The sequence below is a fragment of the Orbicella franksi genome, chromosome 3 (genome assembly GCF_964199315.1).
Source record: "Orbicella franksi chromosome 3, jaOrbFran1.1, whole genome shotgun sequence".
NCBI lineage: Eukaryota > Metazoa > Cnidaria > Anthozoa > Scleractinia > Merulinidae > Orbicella > Orbicella franksi.
Genome location: NC_138147.1, coordinates 24,335,001 through 24,356,795, shown reverse-complemented (window position 1 = coordinate 24,356,795; position 21,795 = coordinate 24,335,001). Strand labels below are relative to the sequence as shown.

Genomic DNA, 21,795 nt, shown 5'->3' with positions numbered 1-21,795 from the left:
TGCTAAAAGTTTTGGGCCAAGTTAAAATCGGTTCAATTGGTTGACAATTTTTTTGAAAATCCCTTTCCAAGGTTTTGAAGCAGGCTCTACCGGTCACTAGTTAGCTCACGTGGCAGTTTTTCTTGCTGAAGATTTATTTAGGTTACTCTCTTGTCAATGATTGATTGTTCAATAAATGCTCTGTTCAGTTGATTCAATGAATCAGAGGGTTAAGGGTCAAGAAAATACGATGACTGTATGAGCTTCATTGATAGACAACACATGTGCACGTGCTGTTACTCGATTTTCACAAAATATTTATAGTAACATAACAACTGACCTGACTTTGAAACTGCTATGAACTAATAACAAAATTGTTAAGAAATTAAGAACGACCCGGCTAAAACTGCCGTGACGCTCGCACTCAGTGTAACCCTGTCAGCTGACCGGTTGATTTGCACACGACATCAACAACGATGTCTTGTTTTCAGACTTACCCTTCAGTGTTCGTCAGGCTTTCCCTAGTGCCTATTATTTCTTTAATCTTCTAACCTTAACGTAGTTCAAAGAGCTTAGTTTTGCAGAAGCTGTGTTTCGATTCCGACGCGGTTCTGTTGTGACGTGTTTCGCGTGCCGTGCGTTACCATGAAAACTTCACGCCGATTTAAATATGCGCCTATTGTTATTACTCATCACTTATTCACAACGATAGGCGACATGTTTCCGAAGAACGCAAACTCTTTGATGTAGGTGAGATATTTTTCTTTTATTAACAGAGTAGGAATAAACCCTAGGGACTAAGTTCATTGAATGTGTGCCACAGCTGGTGCAACCATTCTTGCCAATTTCAAACCTGAAAACAGCAGAGCTTTACCGCAGACGCTCTCATGAGAAGTTCGCGTGATGGCAAAGAAAATGTGCTTACAATTGGCAGTGACAAAGAATAAAAATATTTTCCTGTTAGTATTAAAAGCATATATCCCGCTATCGCATAAATTTAGTCTCTTGAACGTAAAAAGCATGCATAAGGTTTGATCACTATGGTTTGACAGTCCTTAGGGACCGTTCATTTTTTATGAGGGAGGGGGGGCTGGTGGGATTTGGGACGCACCATTTAAAAATCACATGACCCCCCTCAGCTTACCAATTTTTTCACATGGCCCCCCCTTATAGCGGTCATTTTTTGGGATGACCCCCCCCCCCAAAAAAAAATTGAACAAACAATATTTAGATTTCAACTTTTTTAATGTTTCTCTATTATCCCCCTACTTCAAGTTATTGTGCTCACTATGAAGACAATATTTACAATCCCTATACTACAGAGAGCTGTTGCTTAAAAAACAAATCAAAAGAAAGAGAAGTCAATTTCGGATCTCCTAGTTACGGCTCGCCCTGAGCGTGTGGCATTTGGCCTCTCATTGGCATCTTCCTCATCTGAATTGATGAATGCAAGAATGACGTCACTTGAGTCATCTTCTCCCCCAGAGTCAATGGCATCAATGTCATACTCATCATTGTCACTTTCATCCGTTTCACTGCTGTCAGCACTTGCCCTGTTGTCATTTTGTGTCAATGTCCTGGCATTTCTCAGTGTTGGTTGGCCAGCTCTGAGAGGACTCTTCTGCTGCAGGCATGAATGTCTTACAATTGCCTTTACTTTCTCACTCTTGCTGCTTTTCAAATGCTGCTTCAGCCCGTGGTGGTTCAGGTACTTGTTTAGTTCTGGAACACGTAGCATTTTAAGCTTGGTTAGATCTTCGCACAACTCAGCCAAGGATAATCCTCATATGATGAGTGCCAGTCAAAGTTGCATTCAAAAATAACAGTGTTAAATACTTCTTTTCAGTAGCTACAAATGCTTTTTGTCGCCAAACGTTTTTTTTAAAGCAGAAGGAAAGTTTTTAATATATAAATTTGGATCCTGCCTTCTATGTTTATTCTATAGCAATTTTTTTGATATTCAAACATTATGCCATTTTAAAGTTTTACTAAAATATTTCACGTGACCCCCCCTTCTTCCCTTATTTTTTTGGGATGGCCCCCCTCGAAAGCCATTTTTTTCGCATGGCCCCCCCCCCCCCCCCAAATCCCACCAGCCCCTCCTACCTTATAAAAAATGAACGGTCCCGTAAAATACATTCTATCGCCATTAAACATTTCTGTTCTACCGTTATATGTACACAGCTTTCTTTCAATGGATCTAATATCTTGGTAGAAATCATCGCCTATTAAATGTAATTGTCAATTATTATTATACAACGAGGTATCACATAATCAGAACTGCCATTTAAGTTGCAAAAAGTATTTCAAATATGAGGGAGTCTCCAGCTAGCAAGACTGTCGCCCTTTTCGGGTTTTCTAACCGGGCCCGTACAGAGGGTCACTTGATCAGCTCGCGATGGAGTTTTTCATGCTTAAGATTTATTTAGCTTACTCTAATGTCAATGGTCTATTGTTCAATAAATGCTCTATTCAGTTGATTCAATGAAGAAGAGGGTTAAGGGTCAAGAAAATACGATGACTATCAGCTTTTTTTCTAGTAAAGGGCTAACTCCCTTAGGCCTGAGTGACGAATTTTACTCCCACGTTGCCATCACGGCTTTGCAACTTCCCTCCACGCTCATTGCTATTTGCTCTGTTTCAAAAATGTTTTACAGCTAACTTGCAGAGGATCTATATTTTCAGTAACTTCGGTTATCATGTGATTGTCGTAAAAAGCTTTCAAAACCCGCCTATAGCTACCTATGGCCTGGAGATCTAGCAATTAAGAAATCTTTGAAGACGAAATCCAAGTGAAGATTACGCTTTAGGGGTGGCAGAGATCCTTCCATCCCTGTCTGGCTTTTGAAAATTGAATTACGGCACGTCGGTACCGCAGTTTCCTTCGCTTTCTGAAGAAGCGAACTTGTTTGTATCGCGCGCTTAGTCAATACCATCGATTTCCGCGTTTTCTCTCCACTGCCGTTGATTGCCCTGGTTGTCTCGTCGATAAACGGTGCTCAGTTGTCTTAAAACATCTCCTCTACGACTACAAACCGTCAAGGTGTTTCGTCATTTGTTATTACCCAATATAATGCGTGCTTGTGCTGGCAAGTTTTCTCGCTCATGACTCATGTCACGGCGGCCATGCTGTTGAGCCGGTTTCCATCCCATTGTTCTGATTTGTTAATGGAACTGGACCCAAACGACATAAACAACACAACTATTTGCATTTATATTTTGCTCATTCGAGTGTTGATTCAACCCGCTGTAGCTCGGTTTTCGCAAAGTATTCATAGTAACAAAAACAATCTGACTGTGGAGCGGGTATGAAATAATAAAAAAATCTGGTAAGAAATTCGCATTGTTACCTGAAAAATTAATATAAACTTTTGACCCGCGGCTAAAACTATGGTGACTCTCGCAGTCGACTGATCGGTTGATTTGCACACGACGTCAACAACGATGTTTTGTTTTCAGATTTACCTTTCAATGTTCGTCAGGTTTTCCCGCATGCCTATCTTTTAATCGTCTAACCTCAACGCAGTTCAAAGTGCTTAGTGTTGAGTTGTGTTTGGATTTGGGAGCAGCTTCTGTTGTGACGTGTTTCGCGTGTTGTACGTAAGAACTTTTTACATCATCGTTTATTTTGAGTATAACTGCTGCTTGCAGCGTACCGTAAGAAATTCGATTCTTCTCGCTCTGTCTGCTTTGTCATGTTGCCTTACTTCTCGATTTCCATGGCATCACCGATACTATTAGAGCGTAAGCAGGAAAGATGTAAATTCATTTGCTACGAGCTTAGGACAAAGAGAAACCTGATGACAATCGGTGACAAATCGGCACTGCTGGAGACCACCCAAGCTCAAGCTGTTAGCGATGGTCATCTTGCGTACATCATCAAGTTAGCTTGCAGTGCAGGCATTATTTTGGAACGGGACGCTCGATAAATTCTGATAAACCAGGTTTTCGATGCCGCCATCTTGGATTGTAATTGGATGCTTGACCGGTAATTGAAATGACATTTTTCGTTCCCCTCCCCCTCCCCCCTCACCCATCACTTCACGCCTACTCCCTCGGCAAATTTTTCCTCGCCCCAATCCTCCACAGTTGCCAAATCCAAGATGGCGGCCTAATACGAAAATGTCCACTCGCTCGCCCAAAATACGCCGGCACTGCAAGCTATGTGGCCGGAGTATTTACGAGAGATGTTAGGAGGTACAAATACTAGAAAGCTCCTATTAAAACGTCCTATCTCAATTCCACAGCGTGTCGCTTTTTGTTCCAAGAAAGTACAAAATCAATCTGATCCGCACCCTCACTTGTCGCTGTTTTCGCATCTGTTCAACATTTTCTTCATTACAGGCTGCTCTCTCTGATTTAAAGGAGACACTGCTTCTAAATGGTTACCCGAAAGGCATAATTTCCTTCAATATTAATGATGTCTTAAACAAGCATAGGAACAGACCTTCCGAAACTGTTACCACGGTTCCCAAGAGAGATGTAATCCTTGTGCTTCCTTATTTAGGCTTCCGAAGCGAAGTTTTTAAACGCCGTCTTAAATCTTGTGTTAATAAATTTTTTGGTTTCGTCAATCTTAGGTCGATTTTTCAGAACACTTGCCGAGTTAAGTCCTTTTTTCCTTACAAAGATCGTTTAAATCGCTCGCAAAAATCTAAAGTCGTATACAAAGCCAGCTGCTGGGATTGTGACGCTTTCTAGATCGGCAAAACAAAGCGACGACTGCATGACAGAAAGGTCGAGCATTTTAAAGCCCTTACGCAAGTGGGTCACGCTTCCGCTGTTGCTGATCACGCAATCTCCACCGGCCATAACATCAAATGGGACCATTTCGAGGTCTTAGCTAGTGGACAATGTGATTTACATTGTAAAATAAAAGAAACATTGTTTATACGAGACTTAACACCAACACTTAATGACAATGCTAGCAGTGAAAAGCTGTCACTATTAGCTATCACCTTTTATTTTCGTTATTGTTTAGTTAGTTACCAGTACCTCGCTTTGTATTTTTAAGTTTTAAATCTTTCGTTTTTTTGTAACCGCCACTTCTGAAGATGCGTACTGTAGCATGCGAAACGTCAAGAAAATTTTAGATTGTTGTTCCAAACCATGCGTAGTTCATGTGTTATGTTTGTTGCCGCTGTTTGCATTTTATTTCTAACTAATCATTGGCTTTGCAAGTTGCGTGAGAAAAGACTGATCTGATTTCTATTGATGAAAATTGAATAAATAAGGAAAATAACAGTTGCACTGTAGTCTTGTCTATTTTGCAGTTTGATAGCCGTAGTATGCAGTTTGGTTCCAATATTTTAACAAGGGTTCAGTTGTCTGTCAAAATCAAACTTAAAAACTTTATTTGTGTTTTCATGAGTCTGGGCTCACAAAGAGTTTACAATAAGCATTAAATAATGCTAAAATGGGACATTTTCAATGCCTCACTGCTCCTTAACGAGCATGGGCACCTCCCGTTTTTATTTTCAGTGGACAAAGTTTGAACAAAAATCTATTTACAGCTTTATTTCAGGGGAATTACCTTAATTACCTCGATCGGTCTTCATCAGAGTCTGCCGGCGTGACCGTTTGCTACAAACGTCTTGGAGGATTTACTATCACAGAGCTTTTTACTTGTGTTTGAGATTTCAATGGGAAGAAATTGGTACATTACATCGCAATTTTACAGTATAAGGTTGTCGCATCCAAAGGGTACTGTCGTGAAATGTAATAACGTCATGTATTGTGATTACACTTATCTATACCATGCCATAGAAAATACAGCCAATCAGAATACAGGGAAGCTGTTGTATATTTGTCAGTATTACACACAACCTTCCCGTCATGCGCCGCGCATATGTCACAGTGATTGTATATTTTCTATGGTATGGTATATTATTGTTATGCAACGCTCGCTCATGGTATACCATGGAATATCCCACTTGTCATTTGTATTTTCTTGGTATACACACTCGCCTAAAGACTTGTTTGTATACCGAGAAAATACAAATGACTCGTGGGATGTTCATAACTTTGTTGAGCGGGCGAGACGTGCTGCTGTCCTTGTGGTATAGTGACTCTACGCTGAATGCATTGTTTTTCAATTTTTAAGATGAGAAAAGGTAACAAAGAGAAAAAAAAATCACTGATACTGGCTGGGAAAATAAGGAACGAAAAAAATGAGAAGAATGAAAATGAGAATTATTACTTGCTTTGGTATTCGGACAAGAAGCGGTACTTTCTTCACAATTGTTTAAGTGTCTCGGACGAGGATAGCTCGGTTTCTCGGACCGATAACCTCATGAATGTTTTCAACAGTGTTACGTCTCCTCGTGTACTCTCTTACCGTTGCGTTTTGCACTATTTCTTAACAATGCCAGTGGGCCCTAACTTAACTTAACTTAACGTACGGATTAAAACCTCAAGTCAGTGGCATCAAGATGGTCACTGTTTACGGACGATCCATTTTCCAACTTGAGTCGCTCATAGACACTTTACTTAATAAGTGGTTGTCCCCCCTTTGAAGCTTCTTTAAAAACGTATATGAGCGAGTTATGATTGGTTTTGGTTTTACTTCTGATCGGGATGACAAAGGGGCGAGATTTCTTTAAGCCAATTGCTTAGCGTAAATGTAAAGTAAATGTGAATTACTTTCGATACTGTATTGAAAACTACTACATTATAACTACAAGTTCCTTACATTGAGGTCAATTTTCTAAAAACATTCAGCATAAGCTCATCCTCCAACACTAGAACGATGCTTCCACTGCCATGGCGTAGATTGTAATACAAGTGGAGTGGTATTGATTGAATCTCCTCCCCCTTAAACTTTCATCTCAGAGGGGTTTTTTGGTATTAAGCGGATAACCATGAGCTAGCTGTTGTTGTGACTGCAGATAAATTCACCAACGCAATAAAAAATGAGGGACAGAGAGAGAGGCTTCTAGTCCGGGTTTTGGGATATGTCAATTCCACTTAAGTTATTCGTTGATGGGTTGTCGACGGAAGTCTGTTTTCCGAAACGTCCGCATCAAGGTCAATCTCGATCTGATGTTCTTAGTGAAAGCAAAATAATGGCGGACAGTGTGGAGATACAGTTTGTCGATGAAGGCGAGTATCAAAATGAAGGAAAATGATATTTCTGGACGGACCATTCTCAGAGGGAAATAAGCTCCACAGTTTCATTGGATTCCAATGACTCGCTGTCGGGCATATCTGATTTTAGCGTAGAAGTTGAGTCCGAAAACAGTACATGTAGCGATTCAGATTATTCGCACGTTGGTGGCGCAAGCTGTGAAAATGACACGGATAGTGAACATGTTCAGGAACTCTCGACATCAGCGGGCAACAGGAGAGGAAAGAAGAGTAGAAATGTTGTTCAGGACGATTTCACGTAATTTAAAGACGACAAAACGGTAAACCTTTTGAGACGATTTATTCTCAAACGAACGACAACAACGTAATACGATACAATCGCTCAAAAAGATACAAAGGTCAGTCGCTCACGTGTAACGCAACGTGTCACGTGCACGTGTTTTGGCGCGAACAAATGTGAATCAGAAAAGAAAAAAAAGATTCCTCTGGTGGCAAACAGGAGATAAATGCTCGTCCTACCAAAGGTAAAAGCGCCAATTCGAGTAGTGCGGCATCCAAAAATAAAGGCAAAAAGGATAACGTGGCGAATCGTAAACAACAACCTGGGAAGAAAAAACCAAAGGCGCTCACACAGAAAGACCTGGGCGATCTAGGAATTAAGTTGGAAGCCAAACGTCCCATGTGTTGAGACTACTTTCAGAAAAACTAGGAAAGCAGCACGAAACACATGGTCAGCTTATTCAAGAAATTCTTGATGTTCGTTACAATGAACTTCGATCTAGGACACCACGTGTTCTTCCACTACATTCAGCTCATCAGTTTGAAATTGCGAACTACCTTCAGAATGGCAGAAAGAAAGGCTCACTTTTCAAAGCGCTGGATGACAAGTTTGAACAGCTACCTGGATCGTTCACGCAATAATTCAAAGGTGTGCAGTGCAGATTTTCAGCGTTTACAAGTGAATATTCATCGAGTGCAATACAATACAAGAGACGAATTTATATAGTGCTCATTTCTAGGGCTCAATAGCGCTTTACAATGTTTGTAATTAAAATCAAAACCATTTCTACTTAAAATTACAATATCATCTTACGAATTAAAAAATAAAAAAGTTCCAATAAAACAAAAATGTAACTAATTGTACCATTAGGGTTTAAAATTATTTAAGATCAAAACTGCTACTACTCTACTACTATCGAGTACGATTCGGGCAGTCACAGGAGTCTTGCATTCTCTAGTTTAGGATTTTGCACAAACAGAGTCATACAATTTTTCTCGGCTGCTTCATATTCAGCAGGACATTACATCGGATGATGATGTCGTCCTATTCCGAATGTCTGCCCAGCTCTTTGCCAAATGATTGAGAAAAGGTAGTTTATCAGAAAAGAAAAGAAAACGTAAAATGCAAAACAACAATTCAAAGCCGAAGTCAGATAGAAAGCGAAATCAATTTTCTCATTAAGCTAGCTGAAAGAAACTGACAAAAGCCATCTTCCAGAGGCTCTCAAGATTGTTCACGAAGGCCATTTGTTTTCTGTCAAGAAAGAATTTCTAAACTTCATGAGAGAGGTAGATTTGAACTTCAGAGAATCGACAGGTTTCTTTCACAGGTCACAGGTCACAATCAAAAAGCACTCAGTAAAACTCGCGATGTAAATTTTACCCGAGATTCCCAAGAGGTTTATCAATGTTTCCATGCAACAAACCCTAACTAAAAATGTTTTACTGTATAATTTTAATGACAAAAATTTCTAGGGGTGATATATGTACGAAATGGGTTGAAATGTAGCTTTCAGACATGTAGTGTTACATATATTTTATCGTAATAAGATAATTCATTATGATAGCAAATTGAACTATTTTATTTCTCTCTTTTTTTGAAATCTTTACAACGAGTATGTACTAAACAGAAACAAGAGGGTCCCCTATACCTCTTCTGAAAACAATTTCACGCATAAGTAATTGGCCTTTTCACGCATCACAAAAAATTCGGAAAAAGCTTCACGTTCACAGAAAAAAAGAAGCAATCACTTTTCACGTAAAAATGCAAAGGCTAAATCATGTGTCACATAAAAATACTAATTCTATCCACCTTTCGCAAAAGATACAGAACCCTACGTTTTGATGCATCAAAATGCCGTGTGTGACACATCGTGACAGACTAGATTCTAGGCCCCCCTGGTTCACTGTCAACGTCAGTGTAAGCCTCTTTCGTTTTCATATTATATTGAAAGGCTACAAACAATTTATATTTTCAACAGAAATCACGCTTGGCTTTCTTTGGATCAATTGTTTTTTATTTCAGTGCTACAGCTGATTTCCCCTATGCGTTTTTTTTTTTTCTCAGAAAAGAGCTGTTATAGTTACACTTGGGACGCGCTTGTATGCATCTATTTTATGACGTTTTGGCATATTTTCTGGTGACCTGTGAAAGAAACCTGCCGTCAGAGAATATGTAAAAGAGCGAAGTTTGAAGAAATAAAAGAGCAACTTTTTGGAAGCTGTTCACTTCAATGTTTACAATGATCATCAATTGTTGAAATCCTTCAAATGGTCAGCGGAGAAGTGTAAAGTATCAGTTAAAGATGTAAAGTCTAATGTAATCGACAAGGTTAAGAGTGACATGCCTCATAAACTGTGCAACACCAGAACAAAGGAATTCTTCAGAGGAAAATTTGAAAAGGACTTGGCCTCATCAGGTAAAGTTGTGGAAGCTGACCAGTCCCTGCGAGATAATCTCAAACATTTAGCATTGCTAAAAAGAGGTAGCCCTGTATGCATTGTAGACCAGAAGTTTCGGTTAGGTTCTACATATATCGTACATGTCTCAGCAGCTTCCTCTTGGTGTCAAACCCTGGTAAAATATAGGCCACCTATATATGAAGGGGAAAGCTTAAAAGAGGAATTCTCCTAGATTCCATTTCTATTGCACAAAGGCATTGACAATTTAACTCAATCAGCCCTGTGAATTTATATTATACCTTTACAAACTGTTAATCTTTGAGAAAGTCTTGAATTGCTCAAACCATTGGCAAAGACCCCTTCCAGACCCTTTCTATTTATTACATATTCCTAAGAACTGGAAGCTGGTGATATGTACATTAACACTTTGGGCTCCTTTGTTCAACATAAAAGTCGTCCTTAATTGTCTCCATACGTTTCTTACAGTACAGGTGAATTGCTTCAACTTCAAGGCAAGTTGTCAAATGTTGATTGTTTGGTCAATTTTCGTGAGTTTTTTGTCGATGATTATGTATTGGTTTAGAAAGGGAAAAACTTGATTTTGATTCCTCTTGGGACTATAGGGTTTTAAATTCAAAGACCCAAATGCAATGCTTCAATTTTAGATGGCTTTATTGAGTTGTTTTTGAGTTGTTACATTGTAGATGGTCATTATCTACTGATCATGTCTAACATAATTTTTATTTAATAAGTTGAGGAATAATATTATTTTGATTTTGTATTTACACAGTTCCAGACTATAACTAAATGTACATACTTGTTTACCAATGCATACTTTCTCGCTGTTTTAATTTGTGTGAAATGAAGATTATTTGATTGAACTTTAAATATTAGTGGTCCTTCACTTAAGACGCATTACCAGTACACAAGGAATGATAGTGCCATACCATGGAAAAATGTATGACAATTTTGATTCTTAATAAATAGGCAGTCTGAATTTCTCTTTGTCAACTGGTGTTGTCTTGATTATTACAGACCAGGCCAGTTTACATCAATAGAAATTCTAACAGTAAGAAAATTTTCTGGTACTTAATAGCCCATGATGAAAAGTAAACAAGAAAATGGTACAATAAGCCCTGGATATTAATGGGGCTGTGGACCCAATCAATACTGCAACACGGCTTCAGTAACAACAAGAATACTTAACCTCCGTTTCAAATCATAGAAATTGCGCCAACGCTAATCATTAAAAGCTAATCCAAATTGGTAATGACGCGTACAAATGAAAATTGGAAAATTAGTGATTAAATAAAGAAGAATTATGTTAAAAAAAAATAAAACATCCTGCTTAGCTAAAATTTGAATTTGTGGTTGCCATGGCAATGTCAAATATCATGGATACGAAGTTGACACATAAAACCTTCCGCGTGAGATAAACAACTGAGCTCCTGGAAGTTTTAGGATAAATTCCTTCTTCCAGCCCGTGAGCCCATTCATCAAATATTTTTACGTTTATTCAAAAGAAAACACATTACCGTTGGTGGGGCTAGTCTGTTCATAAGCCCATTATTTTGTCTTGAGTTCGTCGAGATCGTAAGCAAAAGTATTCAAGGGGGTGGCCCTGTGGAAAGCCGCTCTCGCGCGCTCGCTCGCTCGTGCGCTCGAAGAAAAATAACTCGCAGCAAAAAAATAAACGTTTGTGGACAGATTAGGTATAAAGCCGGGCTAAGTTAAGAAATGAATCCTGGTTAACTGATTAATCCGACAAGCATAATGCCTGTCTTATCGTGATCTTAACTGCTTGCCTCACTTGTTTCATTTTCCAGCAATAAAGAAGCGGGTTTAAGGATGAGTTTAAAAAAACAAGAATTCCTGATAGCCCCCACATTGTTCGTAAAAGTGGAGAGAGGCCATAAATTGAAAACAGAGCCGTGACTGCAATATGTGGGAGATAACAGGCCACCAACGTTATCAGGACCCGCACTGCAGCTGATAATGTTTTTCTGTATCGCTTTATGTTACGTGGTATTCCTCTTCCATTCGGTTGTCCTTGGTGAACCCGTACTTGCACCTTAGTTTTATGATGTCGGAGTGTAAGGAAGATTTTCGCGTAGCAAAACGCCGACACCACAAGGCAAACTGATTGTAAAGTGTACCCACAGATTTTAGCAATGCTATAATTCCATAACGGCATCATCAATGTATACGAAATGCTGAGAATCCAAACACAGACGAGTAATACTTGAATTCGCTTCATAGTTACAACGTGTCTGTATCTCAGCCCTAGCGACAGAGCGAGAAGTCTGTCCACACTTATTGCTGTCAACGTTGCCAATGACACTAAAGTCAAAATTGTGAAACTGAGAATGCTGATGGCGGCAGAGTACGCACAGAGGTCCACCATCCGGCCAATATCTATACTCCACATAGTGAAATGTACAGCAGCGGCTGGCCCCACAATCAGACCAACGAGAAGATCAGTGACAGCGAGGCAGCTGTATAGAAGCTTTGATGGCGAATTGAGAGACGATTCTTTGCGCAGCGCAGCTAGGATCACTGCATTCCCTAGAACTGTAGCAATAGAGAGGAAAACGTATATCGTAGAAAAGAAAAACGTATACCCTCTCGATAAATAACCCGAGCAAAGCAGAGCTTGCATTCTCCCAGCATCCATAGCTAGCTTTGCCTATAGTTTCCCTTAGTCAATTGACAACGAGGCAATGATAGCAATGTAGAGTCGCCTATGTCTTTCGTGAACAAGCTTATTAGGTTACCTTAGCAAGATACCTTTGTAGAGACGTTGAGGATAACGCATTGAAAAAGCAAGCAGCGACGTTACTAACGGTTCATACTAGTCAGAGAGATCCGAAATCACTCTTGGAAACGCTTGGCTCTTTGAAGTCTGAAAAAAAGGTTTGATCAGTTTAGTTGAAGTCAATAACGATTGCTTCGTTGACGTTAATGTTAGAAAATACTGGCTACACCGCATTAATAATGGTGTAGATCAAAATTATATATATTTACCTTTTAAACACCGATATCATTTAGTCCTGCGCTTATCGAATTTTTTGGTGTCTTTTTCTGTGTAGGTAAAATGGATAGAATTGAACGTGACGAAAAGCTGTTAATTGTGGTGCCAGATGTCTTCACTTTTTTATTAAATAAAGAAAAGTAAAGTTGAACAAGAAAATTTGTGTCACTTACAAGAGGTGCAGTTAATGACTTTGCACTATTCATCGCCCTGTGAATTAAAACATGCCATTCATCTCGTCTATTAAAGTGGCGGCGTTTAAACAAAAGTGAAAATTCGTCATTATTCCATCGCGATAATTTACGGAAAGGATAGTCTGAAAGGGTAAATACATACACTGCGAACGTTTATTAGCTAGTTTTTTGTAGAAAATTACTTAATCTTTGAAATGGCGTTCATTGAAACAAAAATGAACGTGAAGTTGAGTAACAGTAAAAAATCTTGGATAACTATTTTTTAGCCTCGGAGTACACATGAGGGGTGATCATTCGTATTCATAACACCTACATCAAAATGAATTATTAAACATGCTACATTTATAGCAGGAAGCTACTTTACTCTAAATTAAATGATGCTTGATGGGAGCAGAATCAATCAGCTTATTTTCATATTGTGAAATGTTCGTTCCCCAGCTACACTTTTTATGAAAAGTCTAGATTTGAAGCTGAGGCCAAGGCTGGACATTTTCATTTTTCGCAATTTGCGCGCCAAAACGTTCTTGAAAAGTTCTTCAGTACGTTACCTGTTACTTGTCAAATCCACACGGACGTGGACAAGACGCTTGCCAAACAGCTTTTTCCGCCGTAATAAACTGTCAAGTTGCTTGATCTCTGGAATTGGATCAGTTCGATATTGGGTCTTGTGCCAGTAGACTATTGATAAATAAGTTATGTCCGCAAACCATTAACCAATCACAGTAAACTCGCTGGCTCTAATTTGTCGGCAACCGATTTGATATTCTGATGATAAAAATAAGACACCAATATCGAAAAATTATATGAGCCTCTGTGAAAAATGTATCCACAAAATTTTTCATATTTACAGAAAGACAAATAAAGAAGTAGCAAAAAGAGCAAAGAATACTGATGCTTTGTGTTGCATCCTAGGGTATGTTACCGGCGCCGCAAAATGTAAAGCCTGGTTTTCGCCACAACATAAGCGCAAGCATAAGCATAACGTTGCTGAGGACTCCCATGACACAAGCATAAGAACGATCACAAGCAGAAGAAAACTTTTTTTCCTTCCTGTGCTTGAGGTTATGCTTATCGAGAAGGTATGGAACCGAAAATAATTCTGCGCATGCTTGCGTGCTTATGCTTGTGTTGTTGGCATCCTCGCCACAAGCTTATGCTTATGCTTGTGCTTATGTCGTGGTGAAAACAAGGCTAACCTAGCAAATAAATAAAATGTATCGATACCGGAACTTCAACAACTTCTTTAACGCGAAGCCTAATACCGCTGAAATGTGGCAACATTTTTTCGATAGATGATCACCAGTAATTCTTAAGTTACATTACTATCCTTAGTGCCTGGTTGTGTCTAAACGTTTAACATTTGTCAGGAAAACGTACCTTTCAGGGGCAGATCTAGGGGGGGAGGGTGCAGGGGGTGCGCACCTCCCCGGATATGAAGCATTCTTCTTCGTATTCGCTTTTAAAATTTGCTAACCTCACCAGTCAGTTAAGCCATTCCTTTGTGGAGCACCCCTCCAAAGAAAAATCCTGGATCCACCCCTGTCTTTGATATTCTAAACCTGGACATCAGCGTTGTCTGTCCACTCGGCGTATGTACAATGAGTCAGTTATAACCAATTTCTTTAATCCTGTTATTTGTAAGGTCTTCAACGATGCCTGAGAGGTCTTACAGTAATGATAAGTGCATCAGGATACCACCCCCCCCCCCCTCAAAAAAAAGAAAGAAAATATACGACTTGAAGGTACAACCAAAAAAGGCAGGGTGAATAATAATGTTGCTTTATTGAAAGGGAGACAAAAGTTTCTCTTACATGAAGGCATTTATTTAAGTATATTTTGATACAAAGCAACGTACATGTTTTGCATTTAACTGCAAAAATCTGCGACAAAAGACCTCATCTAAATATCAAAAGCTGGAAAAGTTACAAAAGAACTATAATAATAATAATAATAATAATAATAATATAAAATATATTTATGTAGGATGACCATTTCAGTTATACGACTGCTATCAATATAGGTCCTGCGTAAATTAAATAAACAAATAATAAATAATTAAAAAATAAATTTAAAATATGCAAAAAATCTAAAAAACCTACATAAAAATCTTAAAATATAAATATTAAAAGAAATAAAAAGATTGCAACTAACTTTATATACAATCATTAAAAATATCTGCCCCTTTATAAAAAAGAATGCTATTTTAGTCCATTCTAATTTAACTTTGTCAATAACTAGTTCGTTTAGTACGGAGTGCGTTTCTACTTTAGCTGAAAGCTATAATTGTGAATTTGCATGAAAAAGACTAAATGCTAATAATATGCAGAAAATAGTGGTAAATTTATATGACATAAGAAAGAGGTTTTCTTGAATGGAGTCAGCCTCAGTGCGTTTTCAAAATAGGGATAACACTCCTCATAGGTAGCATCTTGCAGGATAAGCAGTCAAATATCCCTTGGCTCGTCCCAAAGGCCAATACAACACAGTTCTGTTTTCCTTCAAAATTTGCGTTTTTTCTTCTAAACTAACAGTAAGATTTTCAGCTTCTGCAGAATTGCCTACAAATTGACTTTTGAAAGTTTACGACATCATAAAAATAATGCAATAAATTTATATAGCACCCAATTCCAAAAATTCATGGCGCTTCACTACAGTGTTAAGAAAAGCTACAAACCAATGCACACTTTTAATTTATAAGGATATTGCTCTTCCGGCCCAGGCAGAATATTCTTATTTTGCTGCCGATTTTAAGCTGAAAATATTCTTGTGAATATTCTAAGTCGACATAATTTTGGAACCAGACTGCAGGCAATAAAGCCTTATAAATACGACGCATATACCTTCTTGCAGAAATGTTGTAAGCATCGAACATACGACTAGTGCAGTTTTTGTTGTTTTTGGGCTAGCCATCAGTTGTCGTTTCGAGAAAGGAATAATTTTATACGGTTTAGTTTAAAAAAAAACATAGTTGTACAATTTATTTACAAATTTTCAACACACAAAATTACATTACTCTAAAGTTACCATTTTTAATTGAATTCTGACGCACAAGAGGGTTAAAATCATGTGTAATTTCAAGACTGACTGTTTGGATTTCGCTATTGCTTTGTGGATAGTTTGTTCTTCTCAATCTTTGCATCTAAGGCGTCCATCAGCATTTTCCATCCCTCTGTTTTCTTGAATTCTTCTACGGTAATCCCTCCTTCTTCTTCTTCACTTGATTCTGATTCCTAGCGTTAAGAAGCAGTGTTACTTTGGACCAAACCCTTCAACGTGGGCAGCGTAATGCTACCCTACAAGGCGCACTTAGAGGTATATAATATGAGAGATTTTCATATATAACCTTTATTTACTTTCGGCAATGTTTGTAGCACAAGTGCTATTGGGACCGAGCAAACAACTAAAACAAATAATTCAAATTGAACATAACATTATATACATAGCAATGTTTAGCATGGGTAACCAAATAGTGACTTCCGTTTTGTCAAAATTTGAAGGATTTTCCTAGCCTTAAGGCGATTTTGGTGTTCTTGGGCAAAACACTTTACTTTCACAGTCACTTCTCCCACGTGTATTAATAAGTACCGGCGACTGAAATGCTGGGTGCTAACCCTGTGACGGTCTAGCATACTATCCAGGGGAAGAGTAGAAATACTCCTAGTCGCTTCATTGTACTGAAACCGGACATAAGCGCTGGCCTGATGGGCCACTTGGCTCATAGCAGACTTTACCGTTTACCTACCTAGATGGGATGCTAGTTCATCCCAAGGTAACCCTAACCCCCAGCATTAAATTATTCAGTACCCATACGTATTATAAATAATCCGTTGATTTACACGCGCCCCTTGCTCAAGTCAAGAACATATCAATTATGCCGGATTACATTGTAATCGTCTTCCTTGCGGTTATTGTATTTTCAGTTTTCACTGGATTTCAAGTGAATAAATGTGGAATGAATCGATGATGGAAATCTCTGTTTAAATAAAGCCTTTCTCCGATGCGGCGTTAGTTCTGGTTCAGTGCGGAAAAACGTACTGCGTAGCCCTATCCTACTTGCGTGCTCAGATAATAATGTAGGCTGCAATGGTGGAAAGAACGGAGGACTGTAGTAAGATACGCGAGGATGTCGCTCGGATGATAACTTATGCTTGGACAAGCATGAATTTTTTCGGCATTTCACTGTTAAGAAACCAAGGCTCCCCTGCCTGCTGAGAGGCTCTCTTGCTCACGGCAGTGTTTGCTTACATGGATGCAATGTGTAAAGAGTCAGTGGAAAAAATGTCTTCGCACCGAAATTTATATAATAGTTTAGTATAATTTCCAGAGGTGAATATAAGAATTGGACATTCTGATTGGTCGAAAAGCTCATCCTATGACGCTATAGTTAACCCGCTAGAGCTTGGTTACTAAGCTCGCCATCTTTGCCATCTCGGCAAGTAAATATGGCGGACAGTTGCTGAATGAAGTTTTCATTTATTCGAAAGACATCACTCTAAGTCAAGGATATTTGAAAGGATGGAGAATTTTCACAATGACTGTTGTCGTTCTTGGACTAAAAATCTTTTCAAGAACTCGTATTCAAGGTTTTTAAGAATCGTAAACGCAGTGGTTACGTTGATTGCCAGTAGGTCAGATCGATTGACCAAAATGTATTTTTCTTCAAACTAAGTCTACTCATTTTTAGGCGATGATGACAACTGTGAATGAAGTCAACAACGATGAAACAAAGGTAACGGATGAATTTATTTTTCGTAGTGTTTCGCTCGTTTGTTTTACTGCTGAACTCGACGAGTAAATTGATTGATAACAGGAGCCATAATCGGGGACGGAGACCGTAAGCGCGCGCCATGTCTAGTATTAGGGTTGTCCCCGTGATATGGGACAATAATTCTATTTTTAGAACAAATTGCGCCATCGCCTGCGGCACACGCGCGTACATGCTGCGAGGATTTTTGCGGATGTCGCGCAGGGGAAATAGCGTCCGAAATTCCCGCAATTTTTCATGTTTTTGGCCCACAACTCAATGCGCTTACGTCTGTTGGAATTTTGCTTAAGTATTTTCGTCGTAAGCTGCACCAGTTTGAGTGAAGTAAGACAGTGTCGAACTTAGGTATGTTCCGCTTTAAGCTTATATATATCGCTGACCAAGTTGTGTTCCGACGAATGTTTCTTTTACATGAGCTGCACATTACTCCACTTTAAATTTCACATATGTTGAAGATTAACAGCTTTTCCCTTACACAGCAAAAACCTAGCTGGATATATTTAGATACAGCAGAGCTTCAGGACTTCATAGTTTCCTAGCTCCTCTTGCCACACGCTTGCGAGGAATTTGCCAGTCTATCGCGACTGAAAAGTAAAACAAAATAATTGCTACTTTGAGTTTCGCTTGAATTGTTAGCAACGCTTGATGTTTCATCAAGGCCCAATAACTTTACGTCCGTAGATACTGCTCAGTTTTATTCGTGTAAAAATCCAGTAAATTCTCTGTTGTCGATGAATGAGAGCGCCCGCCGATGCATGTTTTGTACAGTCAGTAAACACGACAAATTGTATTTCCGCCGTACTTTCGTGTGAAAACGTACATCGAACTCAAACAATAACTCTATAGTTCTTAAATATGTTTAAGATTGATAAATGTTTGAGAACATATTAAAAGCTAAGCTGAAAATATGCGAATAAAGCAGGAATAATCAGCAAAGTTACGATGACGCTTTCTTTAATCAACTTCGAATAACGATTTCGATTTTGTTGATCGAGTTTAAAATATCAAAACTCCTTGTCTATTTTCATTTTCGCAGTGTAAAACTTCACTATGCTTATGTTCAGTTGAAGAAACACACATGATGTTAGTAGCCTTTTTTGCGTTCGTGAAATTTGTTGCAGCATCTCAGCACAAAAGATAACGAAAGAAATCTTTGTCAAGATTTGTTGACAATTGCAAACACCGACTCGGACTTGAAAGTGCACGAGCTGCACTATGCAAATGAACTAATTGCACGTGTCAGATTTTCCTTTCAGAAACTTTTGCAAACTCACCAAACAAGCAGAAACAATAAGAAACCATCAAAACAGGTTTTGGTTATGATTAACCATTGTCCGAGAAACTCACAAATTAACTCGCTACCAGAGTAGAGAGTTTTCTTGCTATATTCTTAAGTCACAACAAACGCAAAAACATATGCGTAAGCCTACAACTAGCGCGAGCAGATCTTATTATTCATTCCCAGCGCGAGATTGAAGTCTTGTTTTCGACCCTGAAAAACCCACCTTTTCCGTTGGCTCAGAACATAAAACTACATATAAGCGCCCTGGTTCTTAGTCCCTGCCTTATTCCCTACCGTCGCTGTGAAAAATACGCAAGAGAATCTCTCAACTCTCACCATTTGATCATGCAACGTGACAACATCCACGCGAGAACCCCCGACATGTGCGTGGATCCGCGCGGATATATGACGTCAGGATGGCGCAATTTGTTCTAAAAATAGAAAAATTGTCTCATATCATAGGTGCGCGCGGATCCCAAGACTTACGGCCTCCGTCCCCGATTATGGCTCCTGTTGATAATCGATGTACATGTAAGCTTAATTATTAAAACTACGGCTGCATACGTGTATGCACACGAACAATTGCGTCTGTGTTTTTATGTTTTAGTCCGTTATTTTGTAGTCCCTGATAGTCACCTCTGAAAATTATACTAAAACAATTATTCGTCTCAGGCTCAGTGAACATTGGTGAATATTCACCAGTTCACTTCGACTTTGGCGAATAATTAAATATAATATTTATATACTAATTTATAATTGTATACTGCAGGGAAATAAAGGATTCGCAAACCTTCTTAGGTTAATTTTGACCGAAAAAAATTGATTCCCCACAAAAGCAATGCACCGGCTTTCCATTACTGACGTTAAAATATTGCTGCTTACCGAGAAAATTGGGAAAGCGTGTAAAGTTCATAACTTTTTCTGTTTGCACGATCGACCATATTGTTGCCATTTCAAACTTAGAGCCTGGCGCACAGCCAAGACTCGTACATGCTTATAACGTTTTTTCGCTCTGAAGAGTCAGCCCCATTACAGACTTATCTGTCAAGATTTATCAGGTAATATCAAAGCGATAAATTAACCGACAAATAAGCTTTTATAAGTAGTTTTCCGGTTGCTGGCAATTACATCTGTTTCTTTTTTTCCTGGGAGTAACGTGTCTGAAACTTTCTTTTCCCATCAAGCTCCCCAACAAAATCTCTCATCAGCAGAAACGTAAAAAAACAAAAACAATACACCCACCAATTTCCCAATTGGGTATAGACACTGGGCATTATTTACGCGTTCAGTGAGGGAGTCAAACACATTTCTCCCAGCCAGCGAGTATTCTCCGCACAAAAGCCCATTTTACGGGGTAAGGTTATTCGGTTCATTATGTAACATCAGGTTATTTACTCCTGGGTTTCCCAGCCGGCAGGATTTAAACTGGGAAACAAATCTTTAAGCGAACAGATCTGGATCTGTTTAAAGCCTCACTACAGTAACATGAATACTTACGTTTGAAGCACCCACCTCATGTTCAAAGATATTTTTCTCTTTACGATGTATCTTTCCCTGTTCATCCTCGATAAGGAAATAACACAGAAACGGTGAGTACTGGGTGAGACATCAACTAACTAATAATTGCTTAATTTGTCTAGGTTTTTAATTGACTGTATCGACCTTCATAAGAGTCTACCGGGAACGTTTGCTACAAATGTCTAAGGGTGTTTATTATAAAAGAGCTTTTGACTTGTGTTTGAGATTTTAAAGGGAAGAAGACTGGTGCATTACATCGAAATTTTACAGTTTAAGGTGCTCACACAAATTGTCGTGAAATGCAATGAGGTCGTGTACTGTGATTACTTAACAATTATTCGCCGAAGGCGAAGTGAGCATTGGTGAATATTCACCGAAACGAAGTAGAGGTGAATTTTCACCGATATTCACTGAGCCTGAGGCGAATAATTGTTTTAGTATAATTCTCAGAGGTGAATATCAAGGACTACAAAACATAAATAACAGTAACCACTGCGTTTACGATTCTTAAATGCCTTGAATACGAGTTCTTGAAAAGATTTTTGGTCCAAGGGCGACAGCAATCATTTTAAATATTCTCCATCCTTTCAATATCCTAGACTTGGAATGATGTCTTCCGAATAAATGAAAATTTCATTCAGCAACTGTCCGCCATGTTTACTTGCCAAGATGGCAAAGTTGGCGGGCTTAGTAACCAGGCCTCGAAAATGTTCTATTCACCGCCTAGCGCGGTGAATATAGCGTCATAGGCCGAGCTTTTCGACCAACCAGAATGTCCAATTCTTATATTCACCTCTGGATATTTATGCCATGCCATAGAAAATACAGCCAATCAGAATACAGGAAAGTGTTATATATTCATCGGTATTACACCTAACCTTCCCATCATGCGCCGCGCATATGTCGTATTGATTGTGTTCGCCACTGCATCTATGGCATGGTCTAAGATAGTTATGCAACGCTCTCTCGTGGTATACCATAGAATATCACACTTGTCCCTTGTATTTTCTTGGTATACACACGAGTCTTTAGGCGATTGTGTATACCGAGAAAATACAAGTGACTCGTGGGATATTACATGGTATAAGAATAAGGTGGAGAACCACAAGAAATAAGCTTGGCAAGAACACCGGTATAACAACGCACGATCCCTTGTCACTGTCGGCCAAAGTTTTCCTCTTGCGGAATTTCTTGCCTTCAAGAAATTCCGCTTTTGTCTTCTTCTTAGGTCCTGGCTTCGATTTTTTTCGCTGTTCAA

At 38.9% G+C, this 21,795-nt stretch overlaps 2 protein-coding genes across 2 annotated transcripts in view; both read right to left on the bottom strand.

Annotated features, from left to right (window-relative positions):
* Nucleotides 1-11,287: 11,287 nt before the first annotated feature.
* Nucleotides 11,288-12,937, bottom strand: LOC145482852 (beta-2 adrenergic receptor-like). The gene is made up of 2 exons (XM_081461492.1): nt 12,772-12,937; nt 11,288-12,649 (listed from the first exon to the last, which is right to left on the bottom strand). Exon 2 carries the CDS (start codon nt 12,419-12,421, stop codon nt 11,504-11,506), a length of 918 nt encoding a protein of 305 aa, XP_081317618.1. The 5' UTR covers nt 12,422-12,649; nt 12,772-12,937; the 3' UTR covers nt 11,288-11,503.
* Nucleotides 12,938-15,313: 2,376 nt separating this feature from the next.
* Nucleotides 15,314-21,795, bottom strand: part of LOC145482898 (uncharacterized) — an 11,182-nt gene continuing 4,700 nt past the window's right edge. The window contains exons 3-4 of the mRNA XM_081461544.1: nt 20,532-20,582; nt 15,314-16,202 (exon numbers count right to left, since the gene is read on the bottom strand). Coding sequence (XP_081317670.1) covers nt 16,071-16,202; nt 20,532-20,582 — 183 coding nt within the window. The 3' untranslated portion in view covers nt 15,314-16,070. The remainder of the gene's footprint in view (nt 16,203-20,531; nt 20,583-21,795) is intronic.